The 19,277-nt window shown below is 37.5% G+C and overlaps 2 protein-coding genes across 3 annotated transcripts; both read right to left on the reverse strand.

Annotated features, from left to right (window-relative positions):
• Nucleotides 1-37: 37 nt before the first annotated feature.
• fez1 (fasciculation and elongation protein zeta 1 (zygin I)) lies at nt 38-10,172 on the reverse strand. 2 transcript variants are annotated; one of them, XM_057321050.1, is made up of 10 exons: nt 9,871-10,172; nt 7,271-7,636; nt 5,678-5,729; nt 3,911-3,997; nt 3,592-3,757; nt 2,332-2,609; nt 1,365-1,445; nt 1,176-1,251; nt 707-772; nt 38-363 (listed from the first exon to the last, which is right to left on the reverse strand). In XM_057321050.1, the coding sequence occupies exons 2-10, from the start codon at nt 7,582-7,584 to the stop codon at nt 347-349; spliced, it is 1,137 nt and encodes a 378-aa protein (XP_057177033.1). In that variant the 5' UTR covers nt 7,585-7,636; nt 9,871-10,172; the 3' UTR covers nt 38-346. The 2 variants fall into 2 exon arrangements, with proteins under 2 accessions (XP_057177033.1, XP_057177032.1); XM_057321049.1 differs by having other exon boundaries at nt 5,678-5,777; nt 9,871-10,168.
• Nucleotides 10,173-14,560: 4,388 nt separating this feature from the next.
• vps26bl (vacuolar protein sorting 26 homolog B, like) lies at nt 14,561-19,109 on the reverse strand. The gene is made up of 6 exons (XM_057321230.1): nt 18,663-19,109; nt 17,935-18,091; nt 17,491-17,655; nt 17,133-17,308; nt 16,898-17,040; nt 14,561-16,818 (listed from the first exon to the last, which is right to left on the reverse strand). The coding sequence occupies exons 1-6, from the start codon at nt 18,883-18,885 to the stop codon at nt 16,684-16,686; spliced, it is 999 nt and encodes a 332-aa protein (XP_057177213.1). The 5' UTR covers nt 18,886-19,109; the 3' UTR covers nt 14,561-16,683.
• Between the last annotated feature and the right edge of the window lie 168 nt (nt 19,110-19,277).

Consider the following 19,277-nt stretch of genomic DNA (forward strand, 5'->3'; position numbering starts at 1 on the left):
TGTACCTGATCATAGATTTGAACCAATCATAGTCTACCTGTTACCCTTACACACTCTATATGGCTTTTGGCCCATAGTGACATACGTAGAAAACATGAAAAGCACCAGGCGGTGTGAACCTCGTGGCTATGTAAATAAGGTAAGGGAGGAACTGCAGTGAGATGAGCAAGGGTCGAAGGTCATTAGATACGCAAGAGAAGGATGGTTAGATGTTCAGGGTCCCTCGCTTATAATGGGTAAGGGAGCTCATGCAGCTGGGCTGGACAACCGAAGGTCGGGAGACAGAGGTGGAACAAAGATACCTGCCCTCTCCACACTCTCCCCAATGGCAGATCACGCTCAGTCTTTAGGTAGGACACAGAACTGAAAGATATAGAAGTGCCCACATTTAATGGGGTTAAAAGGCTGGCAACAAAAACGTTAAGTTAAAGGTTTCTGTGTTTAAGCAAGCAAACTTAAACTGAAAATTATTTTGTCTGTTTTAAGAGGTGCTGTGAGTTTTCCTTTTAAATCAAAATATTAAATGAAGCATATACAACATTGTATGTGAATACAATTTTATATTTAAAAATTTTACAATACCATGTAAAATAATATAAAACCATACAAAAATCATTACAATAGTGATACTTTTATTATTATCATTTTTAAAAATAAAAATGAATTTGAATCTGATTTTGGAAAATTGAGAATGTTCTAGAACTACCTTTCAATATATAGTCAGTCAGAAGGGTTGGGACCTTGTCACTGTCCTCTTTGATGGCACAAAGAACTGAGAAAATGAAAATATACAAAGACGAGTTCATAGTATGGATGCACCGAAGTGACATTTTTTGGCTGTAACCGAATATAATGAAAGACTTGGCCGAATACCAAACACATTTTTTCCCTTTATTTATTTTGCCAATTTTTTACTGTTGAATAAATTGAATAGTCAAAATGAGCTTTTTAATATTTAGTCTTGCTTTTCAGAGAAAGGAAGTTAAAAAACTACAATATTTAACATCATCATCAGAGATGTCATTGTTCTGTAAAATTTTCATTTCACTTATTATATTTTATTATATATCTTCTCTAATGGACAACATGTATTATTATTTGGCTTTATAGCTCATTAAATATGAAAAGTTACTTTTACAATCATTACCTTGATGGCATTAGTGTTGTTGACTTACTTTTTGTGAGCATTTGCAAGTCTTCCACAGATGGAAGAGTCCCTTTTTTCTCATATGGAATGACTGTGTTTAGATACTGTTGACCACAAACAAGTAAGAAAACACTGTTCACGTAAGGGTAGTAGAGTCATGTTACTGCTTACATAAGCTCGTTTAGTTAAGAGCATTTACTGAAATGCACTTCCTCACCTGTCTTTCTGTCCCTGAGGTCCCAAAGGTTTGTCTAATCCCTGTCTGTAGGATGTTGGACAGACCCTCCATGCTGAAGCGCTGGAAAACATTAAAACATGAAATATTAAATGCCAGACATCCTTCATTCTAGATCTCATGTGAGATCCGGAATGAATCCAACCAGATCTCTAAAACCAAAGCAAAACAGATAATTGGACATTTAAGGAAAATTGCATGTTTTACATCCAATAAGCGGTTCGTTGTTGCTTATTATTTCAAACCTGTACGACTTTCTTCTGCAGAACACAAAAGAAGATATTTGGAAGAATGTAGGGAACTAAACAAAATCAGCCCCTATTGACTTCCAATGTCTGAACACGAAACCACCGAGACATTTCTCAAAATATCTTATTTTGCGTTCCACAGAAGAAAGAGCCATATAAAGGTGAATGTGAACTATTCCTTTCATATAAGATAATGAACTGCATGTATACTTAGATCAAGTTAGTTTTAGGAAGTTTATATGAAGAAGTTGCGTATCACAAAGAAGGATGCTGCCTGGCATTTCACGGCATCTACCCACATAGAAAACATTCAGAAAGCGTTTCATATTTGATTATGGTATATAAAATAAAATTAGATAGATGCTGAGCTTAAATGGGAAAATATGACATAAACCGGTGAGTGTGCCACTGTGACATAATAGAGACAGCACGATACAGATCCTCCAGTGAGACTGAGGCAAACCTGCAGTTACTCGGACGAAAGTAATCGGATAACAGCAGCATTACTGTAAGAGGAAGCCAGTATTGCCTTCACAGCTCATTCTGCGGGGGAATGAATGCTTTCTCTGCTCTTCCAGTAAGTGCAAAGTGCAGCTAAAGAGTAATGAGGCAACATCCATTAACCGCAGAGAAAAGATGTGTGAGCGTGCAGACCGAACGATCTTCAAGGTAAACATCTACCATGCAGCAACTACACTCACCTTCACAGGCATGGTCCCGGTTTTCTCGGAGCGAGTGGAGCCTTGCAGACTCATGGCTTTGTCTTTACGTTTGGTACGCTTGCTCAGGTCCCTCTGCTCCTTCTGTCTGTTCTGGACCTCCATCAGAGCCGTGATGAACGTGTTCTTCACCTCCTTCTCGAACTCTAGCTCGTCCCGCCGGGCCAGCTGGGCCACCAGTTCCTCCGAATACTCTCGGATCGCCTTCTCCATCCGACACAAGATGTCGAGCAGCGCCGAGCTCGGCATCAGCCCCAGACCTAAATGACAAAGAGCAAAAATGTTGAGTTTGAGAACACTTCTGAATTACGATTCTAGGCTTTGATGCAAATCTGTTGGGATCTTTATAGAAGCTGAGGAGAGTTAAGAAAAGTCTTAAGTTGTTCACCATCCAAGCTCATTGGTGACTTTTCAGTTGAGAAACTGTATTAAAATAACTCATTTGTGGTTTTAGTCGGCAGTCAAGTATTTTTATTTGTATCCGTTTTATTCTAAAGAGTAACATCTTTGATTTCAAACACATTTTTCACAGTTTCATCAGTCTGTGGGTTGAGAGAATGCTGAAACAACACATTTTAAAATAGAAACCTTCTCTACAGTATACACCCAGTTAGATCTCTCGCTCTATTCCTGGGGAGACAGAGCGTGCCCAGATGCATACTGCACATTTCATGACCTTGATCTGGCAGTATCGATCGAGACACGTTTATCTCTGATAGTAATGCTCCAGGACTCTGACTAATGATTGTAGTCTTACCTTAAAGTATAACAACAGCTATCCCCTATGCTTATTTATTTATAATATTATTACAGTTAAAGGGACAGTTCAGCCAAAAATGAAAATTCTGTCACTCTGATGTCATTGCAAAACGTACTTTCTAATGCGAAACACAAAAGAAGATATTTTGAAGAACGTTGGTAACCAAACAACACTGGCCCTAATTGACTTCCACTGCATGTACACAAAACCACTGAGACATTTCTCAAAATATCTTCTTTTGTGTTTCGCATTAGAAAGAAAGTTTTGCAATGACATCAGAGTGACAGAATTTTCGTTTTTGGCTGAACTATCCCTTTAACTGTTTGAGTTTTTGAATGCGATAAGGGTGAATAAACGATGCCTTTATTTTTATTTTTAGGTGAACTATACCTTTAACTGGTCTAAGTTTCATCATATCTAATTGAAATATTGAAAGATACACTTCACGTTGAGGTTAAAATTGATTGATTTTTAATGAGCACCTTCATAAGAGCAGTTGTTGTTGGAGGCCTGAGACAGCATGTGGATCTCTTCCAGGAGGGAGGGGCTGCTTTTAGAGGAGGAGATCCCAGTGTCATCTTCCTCCTCTTCCTCTGTTTCTCCAGGATCTGGAGAATTTTCCATCATCTCAGCGATCTCCTCGATAACCTGGTGATGAAATAATGGACATTTTAATGAGTATTTCAGTAGTGTCATTGTGTAAAAAAGTGTAAAGAACACTGCACTAATGCTTATGACCTAAACCGTGCCATCATCATATAACACATTCATATGCTAAATCAAAGTATTTGTAAGGTTCACCTGATCAGCTGTAATGAGAGGCTCATCGGTCAAACAGTTGGCATTTTCATTCTTCTCATTCATCTCGTCCTCTTCTTTCTCGTGAATCTTAAAAGCCAAAAAATCATGAGATGCTTCGTAACATGTTTGTGAGAGTCAGCAGCATCGATATGACATAACAAGGCAGGATTAATGGCTCCATTATACTCATTGTCAGTGTGCTGAGGAAAGTGCTTTCAAATGTTAGCAAAGCCCCTGTGGTTGCCAGATGTTGCATCCAACAGTGTCCAACAATAAACTCTGAATATAAAAACTGATAAAAAACTTAGCTGTTACAAGTTACAACATTACCAGAATATGTCCTGATCAATACACATTAACATAAAATAAAACTGGTGATAAAACAGCTGGATCAACTACACATAAAATGTAATTGCCATAAAAAATAATGTTTTTATGATCACATTTTTGGAGGTTCTGTGGGATTTTCTAACATGAGCCGTGTCTAGACGTGTATTTGGTGCAAAGCTTGTGACAGTGCTCTGGCTGAACGCCATGGAAAGTAGATCAGATTGAGTATTTGGCAGTGAGTTACCCTGCTGTACTTGCAGTCCATTTGGCATTATTATACACCACACCCTGAACCTAAAGGCTAAAGCTGCCTGGACCTCTAGATAATACTGCAGTCATTCGCTTCTGGGAAATACAGTAGATTCCTTTTGATGGTAAAATGACTGTATCATACAAAATAACTCAATCATTCCACTGCCTTTCAAAATATAATTTAAAAGTACTGAAGACAAGAGTGTTACGTTTTATAAAACAATTCTGAACAATACAATACAGACGGTTTCATCAGCCGCACGCACCTGGCCCGAAGTTAACTTCCGGTCTGTGTTTGTTTATCGGTTTGGCTAGTGGCTAATAATATACCTATTTATATTTTATTTCATTTATATTATTTTTAATCAATATCAGTATTTTATAGTACAATAATTGTATTAAATAAACCATTTGTTAAATGGGTCGTGTAACATTGTCACGTTTAAGTTTAGCCAAGTAACGGTTCTTCTACTGGTATCCCAAAATAATACTGGCCAAAGATTGTATATTAACAAGATGCGCCACTGCCGTTACAATGAAAGGGGAGGAATGCAACGCTCAATATGGCCGCTCTAGCGAAGGAAGCCCCGCCTTCCAGTATAACGAGCCAATCCTCAATCAATAAAGACTGAAGATTTTCTGGGGCGGGGCTCTAGTGAGGCGTTTGTGCAGGTGCAGTAGATGAGGCGACCTCGAAAAAGGGGATTTTTAGAGCAATTTAATCTTAGCAAACCAAAATTACGGTACAGTTCATGTCATGTTTAATTATTGATGGGAAATACATTGTTTAATTGTTGCATATGTATAAGAAAAACCGACAGCACACTCACTTGTGCAAGCTTTTTATTAGACCGACGTTTCGGCCACAAGCCTTTGTCAAGGTGTTTAATTGTTGCAAACATGGCCGCCGAGTGGCACGACTTCCGTAAACAGACTTTGTACTGGCTAGACATACTTTTATCTTGCTAGCTAATGTTACTTACTTCTTATTTCTTGTTATCAGAAATAATCTGCAGGGACTATAATCTTTGCGGATGTGTACAGTTGTGTACAACACAAAAGAGCGCATCCACAGTAACATTTGTATATGTTGTATAACCGTCTATAATATAAATAATATAATATAATATAATATACTATTAATGTAGCTGAAAGATATTACAGCAGAACAGATGGGACATTTACCTCTTGATCTGAGTAGTTGCCATTCAATGTTTCTGAGTTGGGGTCGTCCCAGCTGGACACAGAGGAGGGCATGTAGTTGTCAGTCAAAGCATCCCACACACTACAAGAACACACGTGTGAACATTTATATACACAGTGTTTCAAACAACACATGCAATGATGAATATGAAACACACGAAACACACGAAACATCATGAATAATGATAATTTAATAAGCACACATTTCACAGAGCCTTGCGTTATGTTCATATGAAAATGAGTTTAGATGAACAAAGTGTCAAATGAAACTGAAATCTTCACTATGATCTGTTGAGTTCATTGTACAAATGCACATAATGTCAGCATGTGTGTAAGATTCCCCTTGAAATAGTTACATGTCGTGTTTTCTATAACAGGGTAGTGACAAAGCTCTCTCTCATTTCTCTTTTCTTTCTTTTTCTATTTATTCATCTGTATACTGAAATGACTCTCTCCACACTTTGTGCTTCTGTTCAGCCATCCAGGGAACAAGTGCCCATTGACAAATGCCCTGATCTCTGAGAGCACACGGACACAAGCCCACCAGCCTCCATTCCAAGCTGGTACAGGCTCATAGTCTACCCATATTTATAAGGCTGTCTGATTCGTGTCTGAAGAATTCTAGATGCAGCAGTCCTGGTGTTCCAGAAAATGTAACAACCGCAGTACTTTAAAATACTGAGAATTATAGTCAGTACTAGCACAGGGACAGATTTGTGTCTGAACTGGAGCCAAGAACAAAACCCACGGGCAATGAGAACACATCACAGCGGGGATACAGAAAACAACACGCTAACAAATCATAAATCAACTGCATGTTTACGGCAGAAACAAAAAAGTCTGTTGAAAAAAATATGCAAATAAAATACACTTTGATCTATTTCGAAATGTGAAAGTGGATCCGATAGATTTCGAGCAAATGCATGCTCGCATATTTTCTGAGCTCTGAGGGAATGATCACCTTTTTTTCCAGTTTATTTCATAGTGACGACCTAATCTTCATTCATTTTCATATTTAAAGTTTAGTATTTGATCTCAATCAGTGATGTACCCTTTTCACTGTTCAAGTACACACGAATGTGCGCTATATTTAGACCAAGAGCTTTTTTAGTCCTATTTTGCGAGATGTCTCTGATTTAACAGCAGAAAATGGTGACAGTCATGTCAGCACAGACACATCAGGGCAAACAAAAGCACTGAGGCGTATAAAAATTGGCTGAATAATTCACAGCTGAACCCGTGGACACATACACGCCGAGAGACACTGTTGAAGGACAAAGGGCATTTTTTGATTGGCAGGCGAGTTGGCATGGATGTCAGACATAGCTTCACTTCTGACTGGCTGAGGGACGGCCAACTGGATGCATATTTATGATTTAAAACCATTTTTGATATCAATGCCAATAGTATCTAAAGCTTCTGTTGTTTTGTATTGTAAATGATAAAAAAACGGTGTTAAATATTCACACTATTTCGAATTGAATCTAAATGTATACTTCAAAACAAAAATAGTTTACATTATATACAATATGTTCCAATGTCAAACATTATGAAATGTGAAAGGTTTCAGCTTACTCTTCATCTTGAAGCCGTTCCTCATCCTCCTCGGCATGTGATTGGTTACGCACAGGTGCCAGACCCTCTGTCTTGGTGTTGTAGTTGTGGAAGCACACGTTCAGCTTCTCGTCGAATTCATTGACCAGATCCTCCATGGACTTGAAGCTCATCATCTCAGAGAAGTTCTCCAGCTCTGAGAAGTCCTCACGGCACAGCGGGGCAAGAGGAACGGTTTTGTGCGGCCTGTAGGGAGGCTCTGTATCAAGCTCCTCCATCTTGCAGGGCCGTAGATCCTCAAACTCCTCATCCAGGCACACCAGAGGGGCCTCCATTCTGATGCCCTCTAGATCACACAGTCACGTGGAGGTCAATGCTGGAACAATCCTGATTACATGAAGGACAATATGAGATCGTGGTCAACCATCGTCTCACCACATCAAAAATGGGAAAAAACATTTAATCTAAAGAACCTTTTTTCCACTGCAATGAACCTTTTGTGAGACAGAAAGTTCTTTGGAAGCCATACATCCCAAAATCGTTCTTCTATAAGTTTATAACTTATGACCAGGTATTACAGTAAACATATTGTATTTACCATATTTACTACCAAAATAATGCATGCATATAATTTTCCTGTTTTCTATCATTTCTTTTTAGATATCGTCACTGTCCTTCAGAAACCTCGGATGTCCAAATTTGCTGTTTTTCAAGGAATGGAAAAAACACTGTACTTTTTAAATGATTAAAAACTGTGTCGTCAAAGTTGACAAGCACGTTTTAATACTTTTTATTGGTTAGATATTTGCCAAATCTGGTGACAAACAAAGGGTGACAAATAATAATGATTCATGGCAAAAAATATAAAAAATCACGAAATATGGAGATACGAGGTTTCAGAAGGACAGCGGCGATATTATTGTGAAAATTGTTAAGTGTAATAAAAATTTGAATTGAAAAATGTAAACATGACATTACATACATAACAAAAATGTGGCAATTATGATTATGCAAATATACACTTTTGACATACATCTCATTACAATAATTTCTTTATCTTTGACTAAGTAACCGTGGTGTACGACTGCTTGACTGCACATACTGTAGTTCAAACAGAAGAAGAGTAATTGGCTTTCATTTACGATGCAGTTGATTCAGCACAGTCATGGGGATTTTTTTCCAATGAATTCTGGGACTCCATTGCTCCTCAAGTCAAACAGCAATTATATCTACCACTTAACCCACATAAACATTCTTAAACAAATGATTGCTCTATTAAAAATATATAAATAAAAAGCATTTCTTGCAATCATTAGTGCCTGATAATACACTTTATATTGATTTAAAAATATTACCATTCTCTATAAACTCAAAGTGCTCATGCAACAATGCATTCTGTATAATATATTATTTGCAAATCAAGACAAATTAAGTCCAATTATGTTACATAACGTCTAGCTACTCTTAACTTGTAGTTCGGGCATCCATTTCAGCCTGTGGTCTGACAGTTTCCATGAATGAGCTCCAAAAGCTTTATCAGGCTTACTGTCAGGATAAAAGCTGCAGGATAAAAAGCCATTTAAAACAAGCTTGCAAAAGCGTTAATGCAGTGCATTACATTACTCAGCAAAGTGCCATATATCACTAATGCTATAAAACACTAGCACCTCAATCTAGTGTGGATTTTTCTCCGTGTGTTGTGTTTCTTTATGCACTGTCCCTAGTTTAGTCTTGTAGTCTACACATGGATCTATGTTTGTGCTGACATATTTCTCTACCTGTGTGCTGTTTTTACCAGTTTAAAAAAACCTTAACATCAAATACCAATGAGCAAAGCAAAAAAGTAATTTAATGTTAGGGTGAAAAATGGCTGCCTCTCATTTACACTTCCTCTCATTTACACTTCCTAGGAAAGGGGGATGGATGCAGTGGGCAGGGGTGTAAATAGCATATTGACCTCAAATCAATCGATGGTACACAAACTGTGGCAATGGAATAAAACACTTTTGTTATTGAACAACAGTTCAGCTTTTATGACGTAATTTAAATGTACATTGCATTCTTTATCAGTACACTGATGAATGACAATATAATTAGTCAAAAGGACCACTTGGGGGACGAATTTCAATTAAAATTTAAATTGAAGACGGAATATTTTTTTATGTGCCCGTTTAGGGTTCTTGCACCAGGTGTGACCTACATCCCTCTAATATGAACGTGAACACGTCCATGTCACGAGATAAGATCAATGTAACAAGCCATGATGGGAGGAAATATGGCGGATCTCATAAAGCATGCCGGAGATAAAATACAACATCACAAATCAGTTCTGCTTGAATCATTTATAACCATTTCTTTAAACCACATCATATGGATTTGAAAATAGTCTTTCTTAATAATGTCCAAAATAGATACCTGGTGCAATATAATAATTTATAATATTTTAATATATACACAAATAATCATGTCTAATTCTACAAATCTTTAACAAAAAGACATTAAATAAGCTGCTAAAATGAAATATGGAGATCAAGGTTATCCCACTTCCCACAGGGAATAATGGGAAAACAATGGGGGGATGGAAGCAGTGTATGGAGGAAAGAGAGGCAGGAACAAATTACCTGCAGAAGAATCTCTCCTTGTGTATCTGGGTAGAACACGCCCCTCCTATTCCTCCGATCAGAGCGAAACCACCATCAGCAAATCTTGATCACAATGTAGACAAAGTCATTCCCATCACACTCACAAAAAGACACACGTTCCCAGTCGTGATGGCTGCACTGGGTACCCTGCTCTGGTCGGCGGCGTCTCGTCTAAGCCAGGCTCAGTGTTGTTCTCTGATCATTAAGAAGCAGCTGTCCTTTCCTCTTCCACGGAGCCTGCGCATTGCTACGGCAACTGACGAAATCATCACACCCCTCCCCCTTCTGCTCCTCTCCTCATGCACCTCACTCTCTCCTTTTGTCTCCACCCCCTACTCCCCACCCTCTCTCGTTCTCCTCATCTGCTGTGAGCCAGACCCTCCATATTCATGAGGATGGGGAGAGAACACTGAGGCGTAATAGAGAAAAGCTGTGGTTGGGCTTTATTCACACCTTGCTGTCATCGGTCACATCAGGGATGACTTGGCAGGATGCCCGTGGCCCCCTCATTACCCCCGAAAGCACGCTCAAGGGATTTTCAAGGAAGCCATTTATACACATTTCAACATTGGCTTCGTACTGTCAATCATTGCAAATGAAAGTGGGACAACAAATGTGCAAAGCTGTGCGTCAAGTGATTTTGTTGCCAGATCAGCGCTTGCACTTGCATGGATGCTTGATTAGATTGAGATGAATATTTCAGGCTGTCACGTTATTAGGTTTTTACTACATGAATATTGTTACCAAAGGAATTGACAATTTTATCACAATATCTATGCATGTTTTTGAACAAATATCAGTCAAATTGTGTGTGTGTGTGTGTGTGTGTTCTCTTTTTTGGTCAATAAATCATTCAAAATATGTGTGGAGACAGAGAGAAAGAGTTTTTAACCATGGAGGTTCTTAAGGCAAATTTTTTAACAGGTGGTGATGTATTTACAATATAATCATGTGTGAATTAACAAAATATCGATAATTGTGGTTTTTAATATCATGGTTTTTGCCAATACCAATATGTGACACCCAGAGTTGGGTCAAAATGACTAGTGAAAATGCTATTTTGTAGTTTTGGCTATTCTTTTCTGAAATTAATTATTGAATTAACGAATAAAATTGAAGAATTCATTTGCAAAAACAGATATCGTATTTTTTGTGCATTCCAATCAGGGGCGTAGCTACATGGTGGCCATGGGTGGCCACGGCTACCCCTGAATGATCGATGGCCACCTATCTGGCCACCTCTGTTGTGCGAAGCAGTTTTAAGATGCGTGTCAGAGTTTATGGAGTGCTGCGCAGATCATTTATCGTATGCACTGAAAGTAACGCGAGAACATTACTCTCGCATTAATATGATGTCATACGCTGATGCACTGACGCAAGCAGTCTGAGCGCTATAGCTGAACAGCTGCTAAACGCTTCGTGACAGTGTACCGTCTGTGTACCATGGAAGTTCATCACGAGCAGAAGGATCAGGTCAGTAAAATCAGTCTTGTTTAACTGGATTACATTCATTAATTACATTTTCGCGAAAGTTTAAGTGGGTGTACAGCAATGTTTATTTTCTATAAAAAATGCTAACTTACTTCAAATGATGGCTAGCAAATTATTTTAAAATAATGTTAGCACATGAAAGCATTGCAAATAAATTGTTTACGTTACATTCTTTGTGTATGTTTTTGACCAGAAAACTATGTGTAATGAAGAATTGGTGTAAATTACAGTAGACGTTAAAGAATTTCTGTCTGTAAGGATTTTTTGGTCACCCTAATAAAATCACTGGGTCTTACCTGGCCACCTCTAAAAAAAAAGTTCTGGCTACACCCCTGATTCCGATTAATATCAATCAAACTGCAGTTGGGTTGTATTGCTTAAGTAATAATAACAAACAAATACAGCTTACACAACAAAACACAATAAAAACATGATAACATAATAAACTAAACATGAGTTTTGAAAATGTTTGACAATATTTTTAAATGTAGCTATGTTTTTGCAAATAAACTCTTTAATTATTAAAAATGTATTAAAATGAAGTTAAATATTGAAAGGAATGAAACCATAACAAATAAGTTGAATTAAAAAGTGAGCTACAAGTCAAAAGCAAAAAATGTTTCTTTAATATGATCATGTTCACTTCCATTAAGATTTATCTATAAGCTATCCAGTGAATGAAAAAAGCTGAGTCAAATGCAGACTGACACAAAGACCATGGCTTATATGAACTGATGGGGCATAAAGAGGACTGCCTGTTCAGTTTGGTCACAGTATTGCTGAATCTCCGCGTACGTCACATACACACACCTCCTGTGTGTAACGCCACTATCCCTGCTGGCCTTAATCTTTCAAGGGTTTTAATCTGTGCCTCAGACTATAAACAGCCTCACACAAGCACATAGTGACGCCTTCCTGGGTCATACACAAATAATTGTGTGTTTGCATGCAAACCAGCTGCTTACAATTGGCTCCCCATATTCTGAGGATTAGCATCTGATTTTGCGGATTACAGACAATGCTTTCTAGGTTTTGTGAATAACACGACTGTGGCACACGCTGCATTAATAGTGCGTTGACATCACAGGATGTCTATTCCTTACGTAGCAAAGCTTCCTTCCCATGCCACAGAAGTGTATTGCATTTGTAGACGTAGCAGTTGAATGTGCTGTCTGAAACATGCAGCGTGACCAAACTACAAATGCAAGCGTACTAGTAATAATGGCTAGCAAAGTTGAATATTGTTTTAAATAAATAGCATAATACTTTATTATCGTGCTTTGTCATTTATGAACATTTGTTGGCTTAATATGTCCGTAAGGCACTATTCTGCTTAATAGACTTAAAAGGACCACGCAAGTCTTTTAATGGTTAATAAGAAAGAAAATGGAGTAGAAACTAACAGTAGATGGTCTTTATGGAGGGGGAGGAACTGTCTGCAAAGCTCAAAGACAAATATGACATCATCTCCCGTGGGAGTGTCAATCTTCACTAATGCAGGCTACTCAACATCTACAAAACTGTGATCATTAATCACAGGTTTTATTTTTTAGTTGTTTAAACAGACTGACTCTCTGCAAAAGATCCATTCCCAAATAAAAATATATGAATTGTTATTTTTTTAAACCGTTATACTTTGCTTACTAATAAATTATCGCAGAATATCTCCTCCTGTTCCCCAAATTCACATCCCACCCTCTTTACATTAGCTGTACAACTAAATGGGATGATGTTTAAAAACTACAATGACCTGATTTTGTCCGGGAAAGACTCGCCCTCCCTTAGCTCTCCTCCACAATACAGTCAAAAGACTCGGAATGAAGGAGGTCTTGTCGCCATGGTAACCGGGCAGCGCAGCTGAGCAATACGCTTTGAGCGGTTGCTGTGGTTATTGGTGAGGAGCTGGAGCTACCCATTAGCTCCACACCTCAACACCGCAGGCTTATGTCTGAATAATGGGGCAGAGACTTAGATTTTGCAGCTGGCGTTTATCCTGTGATACACCCTTAAAACAGTTTCAGTCTGCTGGGTTTTACCTTGCTACTGTTGACTTTGTCTTGCTGACAGGGCTACCCATAAGAAAATGTACCTTTTTGTAGTCTTTGGCAAATTGATTACCGTTTGTATTACCATAGTTTTACTATAAATACCATGGTTAAACTATGGTTATGAGACCATAGTAATTTTTTTGTTACTGTTGTTTTAATACAAAAAAAAACAAAAAAAACATGATTACTGCAATTAATTCATGGTTAATTGTTATGAGGCATACACTCATTTTTTGTAATTAATAAATACATATACCTGAACATAATGTACTGTAAAAAAGCTTTGAAATAAATGTCTTTGGTGTCTACATCCAGAATGTATACCCCACATGACAAAATACTGACGAGGTGTCATTAATTGAAGGGATGCTTCACCCAAAAATGATGTCATGAATTACTCCCCCACAAGTTGTTCAAAACCTGTATACATTTTTGTTCTGTTAAAAAAAGAAAGATGTTGGGAAAAATGTTGGCAATTGTACAGGAAAAGGTCTCGATACAGATGTGATCAATAATCATCCAGGTTACCCTCTCTGAAAATACAGCCGTCAGCACCTCAGCGAGCCGATCGACACAAACATCTACAGTAGGCCTAACTTACCTCAGTCAAGGTGCGCACACTCTTCAAAACTCAGATCTGTCTTTAGTTGGCTGTAGCCAACTTTTCAAACAATAAGATATTAAAACGAAATTTATGTACGAAAATTCAAGTAATTTATGTGCAACGTACTCCACAAAGTAATTACGAAGGCAGGCTACATGTTGGTCATATAATTTTCTCAGTATGTATTGCAAATCACTGTGCCATGAACGCTGTAATAGGCTATGAAGCAAAAATACCACTGATCTGTGAAAATGACGTTTTTTCTCCCTTCAATAAGGTGCCAGGCCTCCCTCTAGTGTTTATCAGGTGGCACTGCTGGCTGACAAACGAGATCGTTTACTTTTTTACAGTATCTTTTAAATAACTAACTTAACAAATCGACTTAAGATTTAATATTAACAAAATCTTAAAAGTCTTTAAAAAACACATTTTGTTGGGATTTTACTTATCAAAACAGTTTATAGTTACATTTTGTTTGTAATCGCTTGCAAAACACACCTCGTATACATAATGTACATCACCACCACCAATTTGAACTTTTATCTCTTCTTTGAAATATTTGCACATGTACATTTTCCTAAACTGACTTCCAATGCAGGTAAAATGAGGACACGGAACATTAGAAGTTTTTGTGAGGAGACAGTTCAGAGTTAAAAACAAATTCTGTATACAGAGAACTGAAAGCAGTTAGATCACTTGTATGTTCTTCCTATTTTACATTAGCACATTTCAGCTCTACGATCTTGGAAACCCCTTTGTAAACTCTGCTAGTACCTTAGAGCTGTCAATCAGCGATTTCTAAACCATTTCAAAATCATATACTTGCATTTCTGTAAATATATACTGTACATACATAATATTAATATAGAAATATGGTTGTTTATCTAATGCTGTATAAAGCAGCATGTTTTTGCACAATGATAAATGTCAAGAATGTTAAGAAACAATGAAAACATTTCCTTCTTTGTTTTGAAAAGATACACAGTGCTAAGTTGTAAAATCACATATGTTAAGTCAGTAAACATAGTCTGGCACATAGAGAAAGGAAGGGCAAATGTCATGACTATTTTGCAAAGAGACAGATCAATGAACCATGACATCAGTTACATGTGGAAGTTGTATACATGTGCTATATAGGCCTTAGCTGTTACGTCTTGCGTCCTGACATCAAAAGCAAGAGGTTACTCTATCGGCCAAACACAGCTGCAAATATATGCAGTCGCTCCTGAAGGTAGACAGAACAGTTTCACAAACATCACAGCAATTTGGAACCAATATTCGGACCATGGTGTGCAAGCACACGCTAGATTTACTGTGGTTTAGTTTATATTTGTTCCCTGACACAAGGATATTTTTCCACTTAAGTAAATGTAAGTACTAGCAAAAGAGCAATCTGTTGAAATTACAGCTCCAGAGAAAGCAGGTCATCATAGGATGATTCATCCTGGATGTTTTTGGATGGATAAACACCCCCAGTCCAAACACGACAAAAAGCAATAATTACAACTGGAGAGTAACTAACAAAGCATTCATTTGAAAGGCTGCAGCTCTATGAAAATGGGCATAAAGTGCCAAATTCCATCACTTCCAGTAAATCGTTTTATATGCTACTTCTGTTTTTCAAACAGTCAAGACCGCACGCTCTGTCAGAATTCATCAAGCTGGACCGCTACAGAGTTTTTTTAATAGGTTGTTAAATAGCGCTACAACATAAAAAAAGATGATTTCTGATGTTGGTCATAATGACACAAAATGCCCAAAATAAAATTGTGTCTATGACAATTGGAATCAACTTGGTCCAAAATTGTTGTTTCCCCAACTCCAACATAATACTGAATTTAATTTAAATGCTCTTTACACTTGAAAGTGTAGGAGCTAAGACTATCACTTATCAAGACACGTTCTGTTTAAACAAAAATACAGGTGCATTTTAGTTCAGCTACACAGTGTCAATAATTTGGTTTGTTTGCCAAAACACAATTTAGTCTAAATAGGGGTATATTTGGGATGATATGGCGTTTGGGGTAACCACCTAAGACAAGATTCACATTGGCTAAAACCCTGAAGCCCATAATCTCTCTTCAGGAATGGCAACAGAAGTAAAAAGGCATGGACTGGTACGCATACTGTATAAAAAAGGTTTTCTTTCCATGACAACAGTTTGAAATCACTACAAAAATATGAATTTGTTCTATGCTATTTCGGAAACAGAAACTGAACACTGTATAAATGTATATGTAATGCAAGAAAAACAATATGAATATTAAACGCAGGTTTTATAAAAGACTGCAAGTGGAATTTAGAGAATGGAATGTGTTTGTGTTTTCCAGATGGACTGTTGATATATTAAAAACTTATATGAATTTCTATTACATACAAGGAGCAAGATATTTCCACGGTGGCCGCCAGGACAAATTTGTAAATATTGAAGCATGGTTTTATGAATCAAGCATTTTGCTTTTCTTATCCATCCCTTTTAAAAGCTACTGTACTTACAGTAAGAATAAACTATATTTGTTAAGGAATGTAAAATCTTACGTTTACACTGCCCAAAAACATTGGGAGCTCAGGCCTTCTTTAAATCCATACGCACTTTCTTTGTAACACATGCACATACACACACGAGATGATGGGTTCACGTGGTTGAGTTTAGTTGCTGTCCTCTTTAGCCTGAGCGAGAGCTTTCTCTGCACTTGCTGAACCTTCAAAGCGTTGAGAGGCAATGGCCGCATGGTGGGACATGCTCTTTCTTACAATATCGCCTTTCCTCCACAGCGTGATCTCCTAGAAAATCCATAGTGTCCATTAATACACAAACTAGGACAAATGATGGATGGACTTTTTATTTGCTAATAAACTGTACCTGTTGCTTGAAGTAGCGTCTCTCTTCTTCGTCGATGAGCACGAGGTTCAGGTAATAACGTACAGAGAACTTTTTATTAATGTCTCTCATGGTAGGAGTCATCTCATACCCAGCCAAGAAAAGACGGATCGGGATGGATTCGCCTAAATAAAGCAGAGATCGGTAAATATTTAAAAATTGATGATGGCAGTAAAAATAAGGCAGTAAAAATAAAGTTAGCTTCAGAGTTACAGACCTCGGACAGGTGCCCCATCCATAATCTCGTATTTTGCAATGGTGTCGTTTTCATGGTACACATTTGGCCCCGTCCCTGTCGTTTCGCGTTTAATTATGTCGATTTCCATATGTTTGATCTTGATTCGCACCAACAGGAAATAGATCTTCCCCACAATGACATCTTTTAGGTGATACCTGCCATTTTAAAGATTTTTAGGAGAAAAATATTGGCACAAAGGGAGAACAGAGACAAAATTCAGCACCATTTACTATTTTAGTTTCAATTTTAACTTCTTTTAAAGTAAAATTATTTTAGCTTTTAACTTTAGTATGAAAGCATTTTGTTCACTGAGCCAGTAGCCGTTTACCAGACTTACTTGGACTTGTTGTACTCAAACTCAATGTGCAGACAGTCCTCGATTCCCACCTCCATCTTTATGGAGGAGTTGAGCTCTGGATACGTACTGAGCGTGTGCACCACAATGTCCATCTCTTTGCTGATGTCATTTAGTCTCCTGCTGATCGTGGCCCGCAGGAAATAACTGAGGGAAAAATGCACAATTATATAACACCATCAGAGATGACCGACCTGTATAATAACTTTTACAATTTACTACTTACGGTGTATTAAATGTATGGAAAGCTCATATGCAACATTCCTTCTTAAAATAAAATGTTTACATCAGATTTATGTATTTGATTAATGCTTTTATCCAAAGTAACTTATCTTGCATTTAAGGTGTATCAGTACGGGACAGAAACCCATGACTTTAATGCTATAGAACTATAGCATAGGATGCTAAAAAATGGCAAATGCATACCGAAGTTTCACATTTTGACCAGTGTAGGATTCATATGGTTTCTCCACATGCGTAAACTCGAAATCAAAGGTCTGGGATTGGGCCATTTCTCCAGGCCGAGCTAAATCCTTCACCAGAGAGACAAACTCATGGTGGTTCCCTCTGTCATAATACAACTCTGGAAAAACATAAGCAAGTCACAAAAGCAAAAAAAATATTACTTAAAGCATTTAAGGTTTAATTTCAAGATGTGTCTATTGCATATCATTATTATTTGTTCATATGTGGCTAAGGTTAGTAAGTGCAGTACAAACATTTTAAGGTAAAAATCTGAGAATCCAACTTTTTTTTATAATTTCTTATAGAAATACACAAGGATTATACAAGGAGCTAAATGTTGCCTAAATGCTAACGTAAATTACTCAAACAGTATGAAGTATTGAGAGCCCGGCTGTGACATACACTCGGTGTGGGCCCGTGGATAATAAAGTTACCGCCTTTTACAACGGATGTGTCATCTGTCACGAGACTGTCTGTTTGTAACATGACACTTCAACATATTTCATTTCTCACTCTATGGATTCCCTTAATTAAATAAACGTTACTAAACGCATTTGTCATGACTGAATTGAGCGCGCAACACGTCCATACAAACACAGATCGATGCCAAACCTTGATCTTTAATGAGCGGTTAAAAAATAACACAGCATTCAGTCGTAAAGCATTGCTCATCCAAGCGTTTTAATTACCGATTTGGCCGATAAATTCAATTTTGATGCCTTGATGTTCCAGCCTTTTCCCTGGATTTTTCAGGGTTACGTTGACTTTCCCAGAGACTGTCTCCCCGTCGTAGAACAGAAAATATTTGTCCTTTTTTCCATCCTCTGTTTTGTGCTCCACCTTTTTTCTCGTCTCGGCATCATTCAGAACTATGTCAATTTCAGCACTCTGTCCGAAACTGAAGAAGCTCATCCCGACACCTTGTGCTGGACTGAAATCCTTTTTGTATTAACAACTGGTCCGATTCCACATCAATACAATTCCGTTCCGTTCACCGACTAGCTGCTTTATATTCTGCAATACGTGTATTTTGTAATGGATTGTTTAAAATGATTTGCTAATTATTCATTTGGTCGCTTTTTCATTAATAACTGCGGATGGTTTTTTCAGTTGTGTACAGGCACAAGCTTCTGAAATTATTTTACTACCGGGATAGTGCGCGCACATAACTTTCAAAATAAAAGTCGCAAAAATAAAAAAAATCTAATTTAGTTTACTTTAATTGAAAAAGTTAAATAATACAAAATAGAATATGAATAAATAAACAAATAAATAAAAATGCAGTCAGAGCAATTAACAGTTTT

Source organism: Triplophysa rosa, linkage group LG22 (assembly GCF_024868665.1).
Source record: "Triplophysa rosa linkage group LG22, Trosa_1v2, whole genome shotgun sequence".
Classification (NCBI taxonomy): Eukaryota; Metazoa; Chordata; class Actinopteri; order Cypriniformes; family Nemacheilidae; genus Triplophysa; species Triplophysa rosa.